The sequence below is a fragment of the Podarcis liolepis genome (assembly GCF_965112155.1).
Source record: "Podarcis liolepis genome assembly, chromosome: 6".
NCBI classification, from domain to species: Eukaryota; Metazoa; Chordata; class Lepidosauria; order Squamata; family Lacertidae; genus Podarcis; species Podarcis liolepis.
The window spans coordinates 82,005,321-82,019,353 of NC_139559.1; the positions used below are offsets into that span (position 1 = coordinate 82,005,321).

Here is a 14,033-nt window from a genome sequence, read left to right on the forward strand (position 1 = left end):
CGCTCATCTCGCTTTATTGGCCGAGGGAGCCGGCGTACAGCTTCCGGGTCATGTGGCCAGCATGACTAAGCCACTTCTGGCGAACCAGAGCAGCACACGGAAACGCCGTTTACCTTCCCGCCGGAGTGGTACCTATTTATCTACTTGCACTTTGAAGTGCTTTTGAATTGCTAGGTTGGCAGGAGCAGGGATCGAGCAACGGGAGCTCACCCCGTTGCGGGAATTCAAACCGCCGACCTTCTGATTGGCAAGTCCTAGGCTCCGTGGTTTAACCCACAGGGCACCAAAAAAAGAACAGTGAAGGTGCCCGCCTGAGGTCCATAGGAAGAGAGTTCCAAAGTATGGCTGATGCCACACTCTAAGACTGAGCATTATTCCTTGTCCCACTGGATTCCTCATGAGCAAATGTGAATCCCAATTAGGTCCCCAATTGCAGCAGAAAGCATTTCCCCACCAAGAACTGGGTGTGCAGTAGATTCAATGGCTGTTCCTCCTCAGCTGCCTGTTTCTGCCTTGCGGTAGCTGGACTTGCAATATTGTCATTGGGGCCTTTCCTACCAGGTGCGGCCAGGCAGGCACCTCAGGAGGTAGAACTAGCCTCTTCTCCCGCCACTCGCTTCCACAGCTGCTGTCTCCTTGCCCTCTGTCACCTGCTCTATGGGGCGCTGGCTGCTACCACATTCACCTCTGTGCACAGACACCCCCTTTACTGTTGCCACTAAAATTTTAAAAAGGTAAAGGGCCCCTGGATGGTTAAGTCCCATCAAAGGTGACTATGGGGTTGCGGCGCTCATCTCGCTTTCAGGCCGAGGGAGCCGGCATTTGTCTACAGGCAGCTTTCTGGGTCATGTGGCCGGCATGACTAAACCGCTACTGGTGCAATGGGACACCATGACAGAAGCCAGAGTGCACAGAAACGCTGTTTACCTTTCCACCACAGTGGTACCTTTTCATCTACTTTCACTGGCGTGCTTTTGAACTGCTAGGTTGGCAGGAGCTGGGACAGAGCAATGGGAGCTTACCCCGTCGCGGGGATTCAAACCGCCGACCTCCCGATCGGCAAGCCCAAGAGCTTGCTAGTTTAGACCACAGCGCCACTCGCGTCCCATACCTGCCTCCTGTGCCGCCACATGCCATAGCTGCTGTGGCAACTTCCTCTGCATCTCTGGTGGTGGGCAGGCAGGGAGGATGACGTAGAGATGGTGGCCTTTTCTGTTTTGCTTGACTGTCAGGGACTGGCATTCTGGCTCCTGCCTTGTGGGTGGTGTCACATCCCATAAATCACCACTCCCCACTCCTGGTCCCCTGCCTCTGCCACACACTTTTCAGAGCCCTGCAAGAAAGGTGGAAAAATCTCCCCCGCCGACCTTGTCTCCTGCTGAAGACCCTCTTGGCACAGTCAAGGGCTGTTTTGTTGACTTCATTTAACCCTTTCATCTGGAAATCCTGCTTTTCACCTCCATCTCACTCTGGTACCCAGTGAAATGTCCTCGCTCAGAATCTCCATCAGGGTCCATCCATTGACAGTTAGTCCCTGAAATGGTTGCTTAGCAATGGGATGGAAGATTCTTCAGAAGAGAGTGAGGAGCAGCCTGCTTCTTTAAAGGAGCAAAATCTTTATTATTGTTGTTGTTGCATCTTAGTTTTGTTTTCGTTAGAAACGAGCAAAATTAGGCATTCAAGTAGAAAAAGAAGACAGAATATGTCAGATCTCATATTTTAAGACTTATGCCTCATCACTACCAGTGCACGATGATTTAAAAACCTTGAAAACAGAGTCAGAAAATGGCTTATCCAGTCAGTTTTGTCTCCAAGCAATTCTCTGTGATGACACAAAGGACCCAGAGGATGGGACAGTGTGTATGTCACCCAAATGTTCTGACCTCCTGACATCATAATGAGGTGACCAAAGAGTGCTCGGTCTTCTTTCAGAATCCCACTACTCTTTGCCACCACTTTCGCTGAAGGTTTCAACCTCATCAGGGAAATTCTTCATTGGTGGGTTGGTTTTGAGTTACTCTGGTTCCGAAGTCAGCATTACTTTGCTTTCTTGTTTCATACGCTTTTTCCAGAGGAGCTGCTTTTACTGTGGAGAAAATAAGGAGATCGCGCACCTGAGCACAAGCATTATCCTGGTGTTGAAAACAATTTACTGATGCTGACAGGGCATCCTTGTTTCTTCCAACCCGTAGTTTGTGTAATGTTATATTAAGATCTGCTCTGCTCACCCTGCACCAATTCTCTTATCTCAAACAGGAGGGACCCTCTTTGCTTTGCTGTGATGTATGTGAACAGGGCCACAGAGGTTCTATTTGAAGGCCAGACTTTGTTTTAGTCCTTAATACTAGGATGGCAGTACAAAACATCTCTGCGGGTTTGCAAACCGTTTCAGTGCTGAATGCTGATAATGATTTCTTTCCCTCGATGCTATGCCAAACAAGCGTACTTCAAAAGACACAGTAAAAAAAGAAACCTAGGCATAGGGTAGAAAGAAAGAACTGAACTGGTGCAAGAAAAGGAGAAGAAGTATAGTCACAATGTCAGTCCTTGCAAAACGCAGTCACAGAAGGGGAATCCTCTATTCTGCTGAAGCATAATGAAGAACCGGCTGTTCTGTATTGTTTCATTTCTTCTATGGACATGCTGCACATTCCAACATGGTAAGATATTAAGTTGAAAGACAAACATTTCATGCAGTGAAAGAGCAGGCAAGCTCTCTTTTTAAAAAGAAATTATTTATTTCAGAAGACCTCTAGAACTAAGGCTAGGAACTAAATTCAGGTCTGCGTTTTTGTCCGTTAAAGCTGTGGCATTCTGCGAATAATTCCATTAATAGTTCCAAGAATAATATGGTGGTGGTGCTAAGCTGCTTTGCATGAATTTGTCTTTGCAGGGCCAATTGATAGGCAAGGACAGGGTATACAGTGTGTTGCCCTCCCTATGTTGTGGGACTCCCAAACCTATCAACCCCAACCAGGTTGGTCAACATACAGAAATCACAGGATTCCAACAGCATCTGGAGGGCATCCATCCTAGTCTTAAATTTTTCAAAAAATGGATTTTAACGTATTTTAAATTGCTGCAACCTGTCCTGGGATCTGGTCATAAAGGCAGGTAAGAAATATACTTATGATTCTGATTGCCCTGGGTTAGAAATCTAGGTGTAGTGATTATGTTACATTTATTGAACATATATTTTTTATTATTATTACAATTGAATGATTCTGCTCTTATTTGCGAAATCTTGTGTTTATATCATCAAACTGCTTTGATATATAGGGCATTTTGTATGCCACCGCTGATAGTAATATTAATAATAATTTTATTATTATTTATATGCCGCCCATCTGACTGGGTTGCCCCAGCCACTATGGACAGCTCCCAGCAAAAATTTAAAAACACAATAAAATATCAAAGCTTCCCAATACAGGGTTGCCTTCAGATGTCTTCTAAAAGTCAGATAGTTGTTTATTTCTTTGACATCTGATGGGAGTGTGTTCCACAGGGCGGGTGCCAATACTGAGAAGGCCCTCTGCTTGGCTCCCTGTAACATCACTTCTAGCAGTGAGGGAACCGCCAGAAGGCCCTCGGAGCTGGACCTCAGTGTCTGAGCTCAACGGTGGGGGTGGAGACGCTCCTTTAGAAAACTTTAACTTTTAGTGGTGTTGTATTGGCTATACATCAATGTGTTGCCATCGCTGTAATTCTGATTTTTGTTGTTGTGATGGTTGGTGTTGTGATGTATTGTTCCCATTGCTGTTAAAAACAAGAGAGGGCATTATCTGAAAACACTGGAATCCAATGGGATGACAATGATGTCATCTGGATGCTCCTTAAAAAGTGAGTGAGCCAAGGATGCTAATGCCTTGAGTGGAAGTGACCTTTGATTTGTATTCAGGAACTTGCAGCTTTGATCAATTATCATTCTACTTTGAAAAGGATTTTTCGTTAGTGACTATGATGATGTTAAATGCAATTTCAGTGTGCACACCTGACATTGATTTTGGAGTAATCATAGAGAATAAAAGAGCTCGATATCTGGAACGTGACCGGTTACAGTACAAGTGCTTCCCTGGGTATGACTTGGAAGGGTCTGGCTGGATAACATGTAAGGAAGATGGATGGACCCCTCGTCCAAAGTGTTTTGGTGAGTGGACTATTTCTGTCAACTTTTATGGATAGGGCACACTGTGAAACTGGATAACTCCAGCATTTGTGGATCATACGCACTTATCTCAAAATAAAATTATAATTGTTGGAATTGGATTGGATATAGCACAACCCGCCCACCCCATAACAATGTACTTTTATCAGGTAGCCACAATTACAGGAAATATCTTTAACTGGCTAGCTAAACCAGGTGAGGGCAGCCAATGGGTCTCAAACTCGCAGTGAGCTACATGTGAAGACAGGCTCTGGTGGATTAAGCATACAAGACCAATAGTGGGTCCAACGGTCAAGAAGGTGGTTTCTGCATGTGCTGTAGATGGGGCTTGTCAACCTGGGAAGGTAGCTTATCTAGGAGAAGGAAATCTCTGATCCTAAACCTCCTCTGCCTTTTGGGATATCTTCAAGAGAAGAAAAGGCTACACAAATCCAGAGTGGAGTCCCTTATAGGGTTGGAAGTCTCCTTCCAGGAACTCTTGCAGCCGAGCTGGTGCCACACATATTGCTCTGCTTTCCTTTGGACCACATCAGTGAAGCCAAGAGGCCGGTCTTGTCATCTGGGTAGCCCAGGACCTCCGTACACACCGCCCAGGCTTGTACCCCAGGGAGCTCATTTCGGTGCTGCTAATGTAGCAGTTTGACTTAGCTTCCATCTGAACATATGTAGGCACTCTACATCAGGGCTGGGGAACCTGTAGCCCTCCAGATGCTGTTGGACAACGCCTAAATTCCCTGACATTTGGCCCTGCCAGCTGTGACTGATGTTCAGCAACATCTGGAAGGCCACAGGTTAGCCACACCTGCTCTAGGTGATCAGGACTCCTGGTTTCATAGAAGTACCAATTGCATGGAGTGCTAATGCTAATGTGCACAGGGATTGATTTGAAAAGGTTGCCCTCAACATCTAGGCCAGGCTTCCTCAACCTCGGCCCTCCAGATGTTTTTGGCCTACAACTCCCATGATCCCTAGCTAGCAGGACCAGTGGTCAGGGATGATGGGAACTGTAGTCTCTAAACATCTGGAGGGTCGAAGTTGAGGAAGCCTGGCCTAGATGTTGAAGGCTAGGAACAATGGACCTATGAGGCTGAAGGGAGCTGGAATCCAGATACACTTGGAAGGATATTCAGTGGTACCTCGGGTTACATACGCTTCAGGTTACATACGCTTCAGGTTACAGACTCCGCTAACCCAGAAGTAGTACCTCGGGTTAAGAACCTTACCTCAGGATGAGAACAGAAATCGCACAACGGCAGCAGCGGGAGGCCCCATTAGCTAAAGTGGTGCTTCAGGTTAAGAACAGTTTCAGGTTAAGAATCGACGAATTAAGTACTCAACCCGAGGTACCACTGTAATCTGAAAAGGGATATAATATAAAAAATATCATTTGAACCCAAGTTAATATGTGGGTTAATTTTCATTCAGAATTGAGCAAAAACTGGATGTCATTTGTAGGCCATAGAGTTATAAGCTACTCCTAGGGATCCAATTAATCTAAAGTCAGACCTGGAAGGCTAAATAGGAGAAGCCAATTCCAAAGATGACCCCATCTCTGTCTTCCTTTTCTTTCAGCACCCTGCACTATCACAAAACAACAGCTGGAAGCCAGAAACCTGCTATTGTACGGTGGGCAAAAACATTCAGAATTGATTAAAAATGCACATACAATGGAATTCATATGCATGAAAGGATACATAATGATCTCTCCTTCTGTGAGAACGTGCATTGATGGGACCATGGATCTGCCATCCTGTAACCCTGTCGGTAACTGCATTGATAATGCTATTTCACATCTGCTGTGTTTGAGCTGGTCTGCTGACACCATCAGGCAAAATGGGTCTGCTGACACCCAGGCAAAATGGGTCTTTGCTTTATGCAGAAAACCCATGAGAACATCACCTTCTGGTTTAAAAGCCTCTCCCAGTACCTGGTTTAAAAGCATCTCCCATTTGCTTGGATAGCCTCTAAATCCCTTAATCTCCTACCAGTGAGTTGAATTCACCACCATCATAATGATCATTGGATCCAGCTGTTGTTTGTTGTTGTGTAAAATGACCTTAATAAAATCCTATTGGATTGCTTACACAAACCACTGCTGGATGCCTATGGAAGTGAAAACAAACATTTCTAAGTGAGGATAAATTCATCTGCCTAGTTTTGTTGTCACCAAAGCCAGGAAATACAAGCTACAGTGGTACCTCTGGTTAAGAACTTAATTCGTGCCAGAGGTCCATTCTTAATCTGAAACTGTTCTTAACCTGAGGTACCACTTTAGCTAATGGTGCCTCCCGCTGCCGCCGCGCCACCGGAGCACGATTTCTGTTCTCATTCTGAAGCAAGTTCTTAACCTGAGGTACTATTTCTGGGTTAGTGGAGTCTGTAACCTGAAGTGTCTGTAACCTGAAGCATCTGTAACCCGAGGTACCACTGTAGTTTGTTGCAGTGTCTAGGTTTTTTATCGTTTTACCTCTGGGAAGGAGGAACAGGGTAAGAAGAGGATGGTGAGGTATTTGGAAAGGCTATGTGGGTCAGATTTATAATAATAAAATAATAATACCGTAATTTATTATTTATACCCTGCCCATCTGGTTGAGTTTCCCCAGCCACTCTGGGCGGCTTCCAATCAAGTGTTAAAAACAATACAGCATTAAATATTGAAAACTTCCCTATGATTTAGCCTATGAGCTGCTAGCTCCCCACTCCTGCATAACAGTGAACATGACTACGAGCTTGATATGGAAACAAACAAGCTCATGCCTTCCAACATCCCAGTGAAAATAGGGAAGCTCAATTCAATAATAGTAAGAGTAAGAGTAGTAGTAAGAGTAGTAGTGGTAACAACAACAACAATAACCCAGCCACTCTGGGCAGCTTTCAACATACATAAAAGCATAATAAAATGATACAGGGCTGCCTTCAGATGTCTTCTAAAGGTTGTACTGTAGTTACTTATCTTCTTGGCCCGGGGGGTCATGTAACTCCATACTGTCCAACATTTATCTGATGAAAATAGGGATGTCCTAAGGAAAAGCAGGACATTCCGGGATTAAAACAGAAACCAGGACAGCTTCTGTAAATCCAGGACTGTCCTTAGAAAACAGGGACACTAGGAGGGTTTACAAGCTACCTGAGACATATGTGCAGAGGTTTTATATTGAACTTCTCAGGTGGAAGCAACCAAAGGACTAATGCTACTCTGGTAGCATTTAAATCAGACTTTTGCCTTGATCAAAATTCACCTCCCTTTCCCTCACAGAGCCCTGTGCTATCTTACTCAATGAAACAGGAAGCTAGTAAACAGAAGAATGTATGAGGATATTTTTTTATAGTGCACTTACATTGATGATTCGATTGCAAACCAGAACATGCTATTTCAAAAACCTTTCCACATCTGTTTTTACACGCCACTGCAAACCAAAGTGTAATGTCCGCTTAGTTTGAACTGACTGGCAGGGATTGTGCCTCTTTCCACGAAGTAACTTTTGACAACGATCATATATGCCTTCAGATCGGAGACCACAGGTGTTAGAGATTTATGGGCAACAGAGGTGTGGCACATGCCTCCAGCACCACACAGAGATGTTAGATGCTAGAAAGGGCATTCATAAGATAACTTACCTATTCTACCGTTATAACATATGTTATTCCATTGGGTCATTCCAGTGTCTGACCAAGAGACTTCCATCACTGGTGACATCCCTGCTGATGCCGCCACTTCCAAGAATCTGCTGCTGCTAGCATCAGATCTCTCCACACCAGGTACCAGAATGATGCAATGCCCCCTGTTACCATTAGGCTGGAATAGGGATGGAACGATCTGCCAGTCCCTCAGTTTCTCATTATACTCAGTCTTAAGTTCATGGGGCAAAACTCAGCTGAGAGGGGTGTCCTAAAACAGGGAAGAAGGGATTAAACAATCCTCCCATATTGCCGCTGCTCCAGTCAAATTTGCAGTCCCCTTCTTGTGCGATTGATTTTCATTTAAAAAAACACTGGAAGATCATATCACTGATCTCCATTGCAATGCATTTTGAGCTGAGGCTAAGTGCTTGCAGGATGGCAGCCACTGTTGATTGCTGGGGTGGCTAGTTTGCATTCTAGAATGATCATTTAATTCTAAAAGCCATGTGGTGGTGGTTATATGTTGCAACCACTGAGCGGTATTGAGGAAGACATTAACTGTACTTCCTAAAATTCCTTTTTCTGTTTCACCACAAGTGATGTGCACTGCCCCAGAAATAGGTGGCGGCAACTTCTTTCCTGTAAAGAGTCAGTACAAATTTGAGGAAGTGATCTCTGCTAAATGTAATCAGGGATATCAGCTGGAAAGCCGCAAGAGCTCTTTTAAATGTACAAAGTATGGCTGGTTACCATCTCCAAAGTGTGTACGTAAGTAATTTTCATGTTGTAGTATTCCCCCCCCCCCCCATGTAGTGTTAATCTCAATGACTGATAATGGAATCTGTTTTGTATTTTTGATGGTTTTTCATCTACTTTTCCCCAAGGTGTGTGTTATGTACTGAAGTTCTCACCCTGGGCCAGCAGGGGGATACTGTAGATAGTTCAGGTCCACATATGCAAATAAGGGATTGAAAGTGACGTTCAGTGATTGGATAGTTACAGAAAACGGTTACTGTTGCATTCTAGTGGAGCTCTATATAAGCAGGCTGCCTGAACCCTTCAGTTCAGTTCTGTTCTGACCTGTGAATAAACAAGAGCTGTTTGAAGAATCGCTGTGTCGTCTGATATGTTCACCCACAATTTAACAGTGTGTTTATATCATATGCCAGGGCTGGCATTCTGAATTTGCCACTTGTATGGTTTCAAGTACCAGCTCCTCTCTGAACCATAAACCCCACCTCCAGTTCTTAAATCCACTAGCACACTAAACAAGTTGTCTATACTGAAATGTTCAAAGAACCCTGAAGAGAGAGCAATGGTATCGGCCTGGCTCAAGGCCTTACATTCCCAATCCAACAAACTGTGGATACACACAGTGGAAGCCATTTGACTTCTGAGGTGCATTCGAAAACGGAAGCCATTCGAAAACCCAAACGTTCAGCAACAGAGACATTCAAAAACCGAGGTACCACAGTATCACTACACAATTATGTTGATCCTTGTGGAAAACCATTCCAGTATCAGAGCCACATTACAGGGACCAATATCAGAGCCACATTACAGGTTCCATAAGAATAATAGGAAATATTCACAATTCACAGAGTTTAGGACTGGCGAGTCAATGGGGCTATTAGGCTAACATTGGAAAAACCTGCATTAACAAACAAAATCGAGTACCGTCAAGCAAAATAACTGAAGGTGTTTATCTGTTTTAACAGTCTCTGTTTATCTCTTTCAAAGCAAAGCAATGTGATTATCCCCATATAGAGAATGGAGCACTATCTTGGTCTAACACATACTACAGTGACGTCTATTTTCCAAAAAAGGAGGGACAGACAATTAGTTTCAGATGCAAGCGCGGCTTTCTGCCAGAAAATAAAAAGTACTGGTATAGAATTAGATGCACCAGTTTGGGCTGGGATCCAGAACCAAAATGTTTCAGTAAGTGTATGTTTCTCTTCTTCTCCTTGAGCTAAGAAGGCACCAGCAACATTAATGATGGCTGCTGAGGTGCTTTCAAAGAGTTAGTCTACCTAAGATGGAAATAGCATATAAGTCAAAAGCAGGGCTGACCCGTTCTATTTTGTCACCTGAGTCAAAACAGAAAGGTTCCACTGCCACTCTGCTGTCACTCTGTCAAAGCCTCACTTAGTGGGGTTGCATGGCTGTAGCTTCCAGGATGCGGCAAGATCTTATGAGATATTGGAGAGATATTGCCGGAACCCAGAAGCTGGATGCAACTGAAGGTGCTAGCACCTTCCTTCTATGTTTTTCCCACCTGACATTTCAAACTTGCTTCTAAATATGAGCCCTTTCTTGGTATTTCGAACCCCTTGCGCAACGAGGGAGATTTGGGATGCGCGTGCAAGTCCCCACCCACTCCTTATCACATGGGGGGTTTCGGATGCCTGAATAGGGCTAGAATTTGCAAACATTCATTCCAAACCTGCTTTAGGACAATCCCTGTGTGTGCGCGCCATGATTCTGCAGGCATGCCTAAAAAGCGCTGAATATCATATTGGGTGTAGCAGAATGTAGCATTTGGAGAATCTTGGTTCTTTCATTTTTTAAAAAAGTAAGTTTCTTAGGAGCTTATACTAGGAAGCTGCCTTATACTAAGCAAGAGACTCTTGGTCAGTATTGCACAGTGTGATGCCATTCAGTATTTGGCAGTGGATTTCCATGATTTCATACAGGGGCTTGTTCCATAGCTGGACCAGGATGTCCAAATGTATTTTGCGTACTGTTCTCTAATAAAGGTTTTGTACACATTTCCTCTCTTTGCATTCATGCACATGTATTCGTTTTGCCTTTAGGACTGTGCACCCCTCCTAAACACTTGCCACATGGCGAAGTAATTTACGACTCTAAGAATAACTTCATCGAGGGTGATAACGTTTCGTTTCGTTGTGATGCAGGATATCGACCTGAAAATCAAGCAACGGCCACGTGTACAAAAAATGACTGGTCGCCTACTCCAAGCTGTTCCTCCCTGTGTAAGCTTTACTTGATAACTGATCAATACACCTCGGATTGTGGATACAGCCTATCTGATTCTGCCTTAAACAAGCCACATTAACTCCATACCCTTATTTCCATGATAGTTCTGTACCAACAAATTCCTTTAATAAGGTTTTGGGGGGACATGGAATAGAACTGCATGCCTCTGGGCTGACTTAAGGCTGATTCATGCTCCTGTTTGTCCCATGATTTCTAAGCAGGGGTTGGAGACGATTTTCTTTTGTCCCACTGCTTTCCCTGGGAAAACCCATTGTTTACTGCTGAATCGGAACAAACACCGATCTGCAGAAAACTCGATGGATGTTTGTTCCGATTCAGCAGTAAACAGCAGGTCTTTCTGGGCAAAGCGGCGGGGCGAAAGAAAAACCTATAGGACCTAGATATCAAACAGATATGTGGACGAGCCCTTAGCTTTCAGTGTGATCCTATAAATCCTTTATTTACAGTGGCACATTTCTGTATTTGCACTGCAGCCCAAACAGGAAATTAGATTAGGTTTCATAAATGGTTCCACAGCAATCTGCTCAGATTTATGAGACCAGAGGCTCAGTCCTGTGGTCTAGGCAAGATGGCTGCCCCTGACTTGGCTGGATATGAGCAAGTAGTATTCAGAAAGAGAGAAACTTCAGAAATGCTATTTGCTATTTGGCAGGATTCTGGCCCACCCCAGTGGCTAATCATTTGTGACCTCCAACCTGTATAGGCAATGGATTTGTTTCTTCTCTCTTCCCCATCTGGATGGGAATTGGCGGGTGGTTTATTTATTACCTCAAAAAAGGATTAAAATTCCAATAACAGTTAAATAACAACAGGTGGCTGCTACTGCTGTGCTCCCTTAGTAGAAATATTATAGTTCGCTAAACCAGTTGCCTTTATGAATCTCAACTGAGGGACAAGGAGGGATATTCACAGCTTGGACACTAGGCTAATGGCTTTGGGTTGACTTGCTACCATAAGAGATAATGAGCAATCAAAATCAAAACTCAGAAATACTGAAAATGATGCCCTGCTGATGTTGGATTCTGTTTCTCATGAGCCCGGAGCAGATCAGGGATATTGGGAGGAGCCGCAGGAACACACAAAGAGCATCATTTTAGCTATCCTTGCTCTGCTGAAAGGGTGCCAATTTGTATAAAATATGGGTCGGGGGGGAAGGAAAGTTCTGCCCCCACAACATTTGAATAGCAATGCCTATCAATTTTTGGGAGGCATCCCCCTCAAATAATTTATTGGGGGGGGGGGCGTGAAGGGACCTTGGCCCCTAGGAGTTGGCTCCTGTGCTCTGCTAACTGTACAGTGAGTGTTCTCAATTTGTTCCCATCAGCAAGCCTCATTTCGCAACACGTTTTAGTGCTGTACGCTAGGACAGTAGTACCTCAGGTTAAGAACTTAATTTGTCTGGAGGTCCGTTCTGAATCTGAAACTCTTCTTAACCTGAGGTACCACTTTAGCTAATGGGGCCTCCCGCTGCCGCCGCCGCACAATTTCTGTTCTCACCCTGAAGCAAAGTTCTTAACCCAAGTTACTATTTCTGGGTTAGAGGAGTCTGTAACCTGAAGCGTCTGTAACCTGAAGCGTCTGTAACCTGAAGCTTCTGTAACCTGAGGTACCATTGTATAAAGAATCTAACATATGTTGTATTTCCTCAACCCCCCCAATAACATTACAGCTGCATCCAGATTTGAGAGAAGACTTCAGTAGGTCAACCTCACCAGCGCCTGGAGATTCATGTATATATGCTATTTATTTTTATATGATTTGAATTCTTTCTTAATTTTATCGTTATGGATGTTGTTTGTTTGTATTCATGCTGTTAGCTGCCTTGTGTAGAAAGTCACAGTACAAATAAATTATTTTTTTTAAATATAAAAAATAGCAAGATTTTATATCTGTAATAACTCCACCCTTTATTATACATATGTCACAATGTTGTGAACTGAAGCATTTATTTAACAGGGGCTAGGGCTATAGCACTCCTCCATCAGGGACCCTTGGAGGGTAACTCTATTTGATGTAGGTCATAGGGCCCTCCAAGTGGTGATTTACCCTTAGATGGACTCCCAGCAGATGGGTTGGAGAGATATAATTTGGCTTCACCCAATGCCTATGCCAAACGATTCACATCTGTAACCAATAAAGTTGTGGCCTATTTGAATCCATAAAACCATATGCTGTGTCATGTCTGGTTATTCACCCCTTAGGCAACTGTGGGGTCACGGGGTCTTGGCTCGCAACTAATTTTACATAAAGTTAGGCAAATCAAGAAAAGGCTTGAGTATTCACAGAAAATTTAAATAGAGCACTGGAAGAAATTTATGGCGCTTAACTAGATGGTTGTATTTTTTATTTATAACGGCTAAGATAATAAAGGCATATACTGCTAAAGTTGAAATGAATTGAAGTCCAAATTTTACAGCAAGTTCTAACAGAAATAATGAAAAGTAATATGAATATATGGGTTGCACACTTGAGCTCTAGAAGCAGAAAATGGCTCAAACTAGATTTCCCCATGTGGAACAAAATAAAGAGTTCTACCACAGCCAGTTAAAGGGCATCCTATGTAGTATCTTGTTTGTACCCTGGGGACTAGGGGCAGGTGCCTGACACCTGAAAAGCCAGCATAGATGAAGGCAGTATTGTTTCAAGGGGGTGTGTGGATAGGTATATATATAGAAAGGAGCATTATTGGATGCCAAGATCCAAGTCTCTTTGGTGAGAGAACCCTAGCAGAGATTTAAAATCACAAAACACGCAGCAAAGCCAAGTGTGGAAACATGGGCTGTTAGACCTTTCAAATATGCCCTTCTAAGTTCCTTTCAAAGTTTCTCTCTTCCCCTTGCACAGAAAAAGACCGCAGGTTTAGTAGGTTAAAAATGGTTTACTTACAAACCCACCAAAGGTCAGAATCATGTGCTATTCCATACAGCGTTCAGAAGAAGTTGCGCAGGAAGTAAAACTTTGCTTAGCAACTATGACTTGGCAACTATGGGGATCCTGCAAGCAGGGCCCGAGTGCAACAGCATCCTCCCCACTTGTGATTTCCAGGACGTGGTATTCAGAGGCAGACCCAGCAGCATAGCCACAACCCCCTCAAGAGCCAAGCGGGGCCACATTGCGCTGCCTGCCCACCCAGCCAGGTGACAATCCTGGTGGATGACGAATCCCCCAATGCCTGTGGAGAGGAGCACCTGGCCAGGTCGCCACTTGCCCTCTTCCCTCTGTCTGC

At 44.1% G+C, this 14,033-nt stretch overlaps 2 protein-coding genes and 1 long non-coding RNA gene across 10 annotated transcripts in view; 2 read left to right on the forward strand and 1 right to left on the reverse strand.

Annotated features, from left to right (window-relative positions):
• The first annotated feature begins 1,782 nt into the window (after positions 1-1,782).
• Positions 1,783-12,680, forward strand: LOC310708461 (complement factor H-like). Of its 8 annotated transcripts, XM_083506845.1 has the most exons (9): positions 1,788-1,998; positions 2,561-2,660; positions 3,983-4,147; positions 5,738-5,929; positions 7,829-7,924; positions 8,384-8,554; positions 9,527-9,727; positions 10,603-10,782; positions 12,477-12,680. In XM_083506845.1, exons 2-9 carry the CDS (start codon positions 2,597-2,599, stop codon positions 12,506-12,508), a joined length of 1,101 nt encoding a protein of 366 aa, XP_083362971.1. In that variant the 5' UTR covers positions 1,788-1,998; positions 2,561-2,596; the 3' UTR covers positions 12,509-12,680. The 8 variants fall into 8 exon arrangements, with proteins under 8 accessions (XP_083362973.1, XP_083362977.1, XP_083362974.1 ...); XM_083506847.1 differs by having other exon boundaries at positions 1,783-2,660; positions 8,384-8,550; positions 9,554-9,727; positions 10,705-10,782; XM_083506851.1 differs by having other exon boundaries at positions 1,783-2,660; positions 5,738-5,791; positions 9,554-9,727; positions 10,705-10,782.
• LOC310708428 (complement factor H-like) overlaps positions 5,748-14,033 on the forward strand; it is an 80,200-nt gene continuing 71,914 nt past the window's right edge. The window contains exon 1 of the mRNA XM_083506748.1: positions 5,748-5,769. The gene's annotated coding sequence lies outside the window, so the exon portion shown is untranslated. The remainder of the gene's footprint in view (positions 5,770-14,033) is intronic.
• LOC310708519 lies at positions 6,113-12,476 on the reverse strand. Its single transcript, XR_014527080.1, has 3 exons — positions 12,409-12,476; positions 12,242-12,376; positions 6,113-6,406 (listed from the first exon to the last, which is right to left on the reverse strand). It is a non-coding gene; the product is annotated as an uncharacterized lncRNA (long non-coding RNA).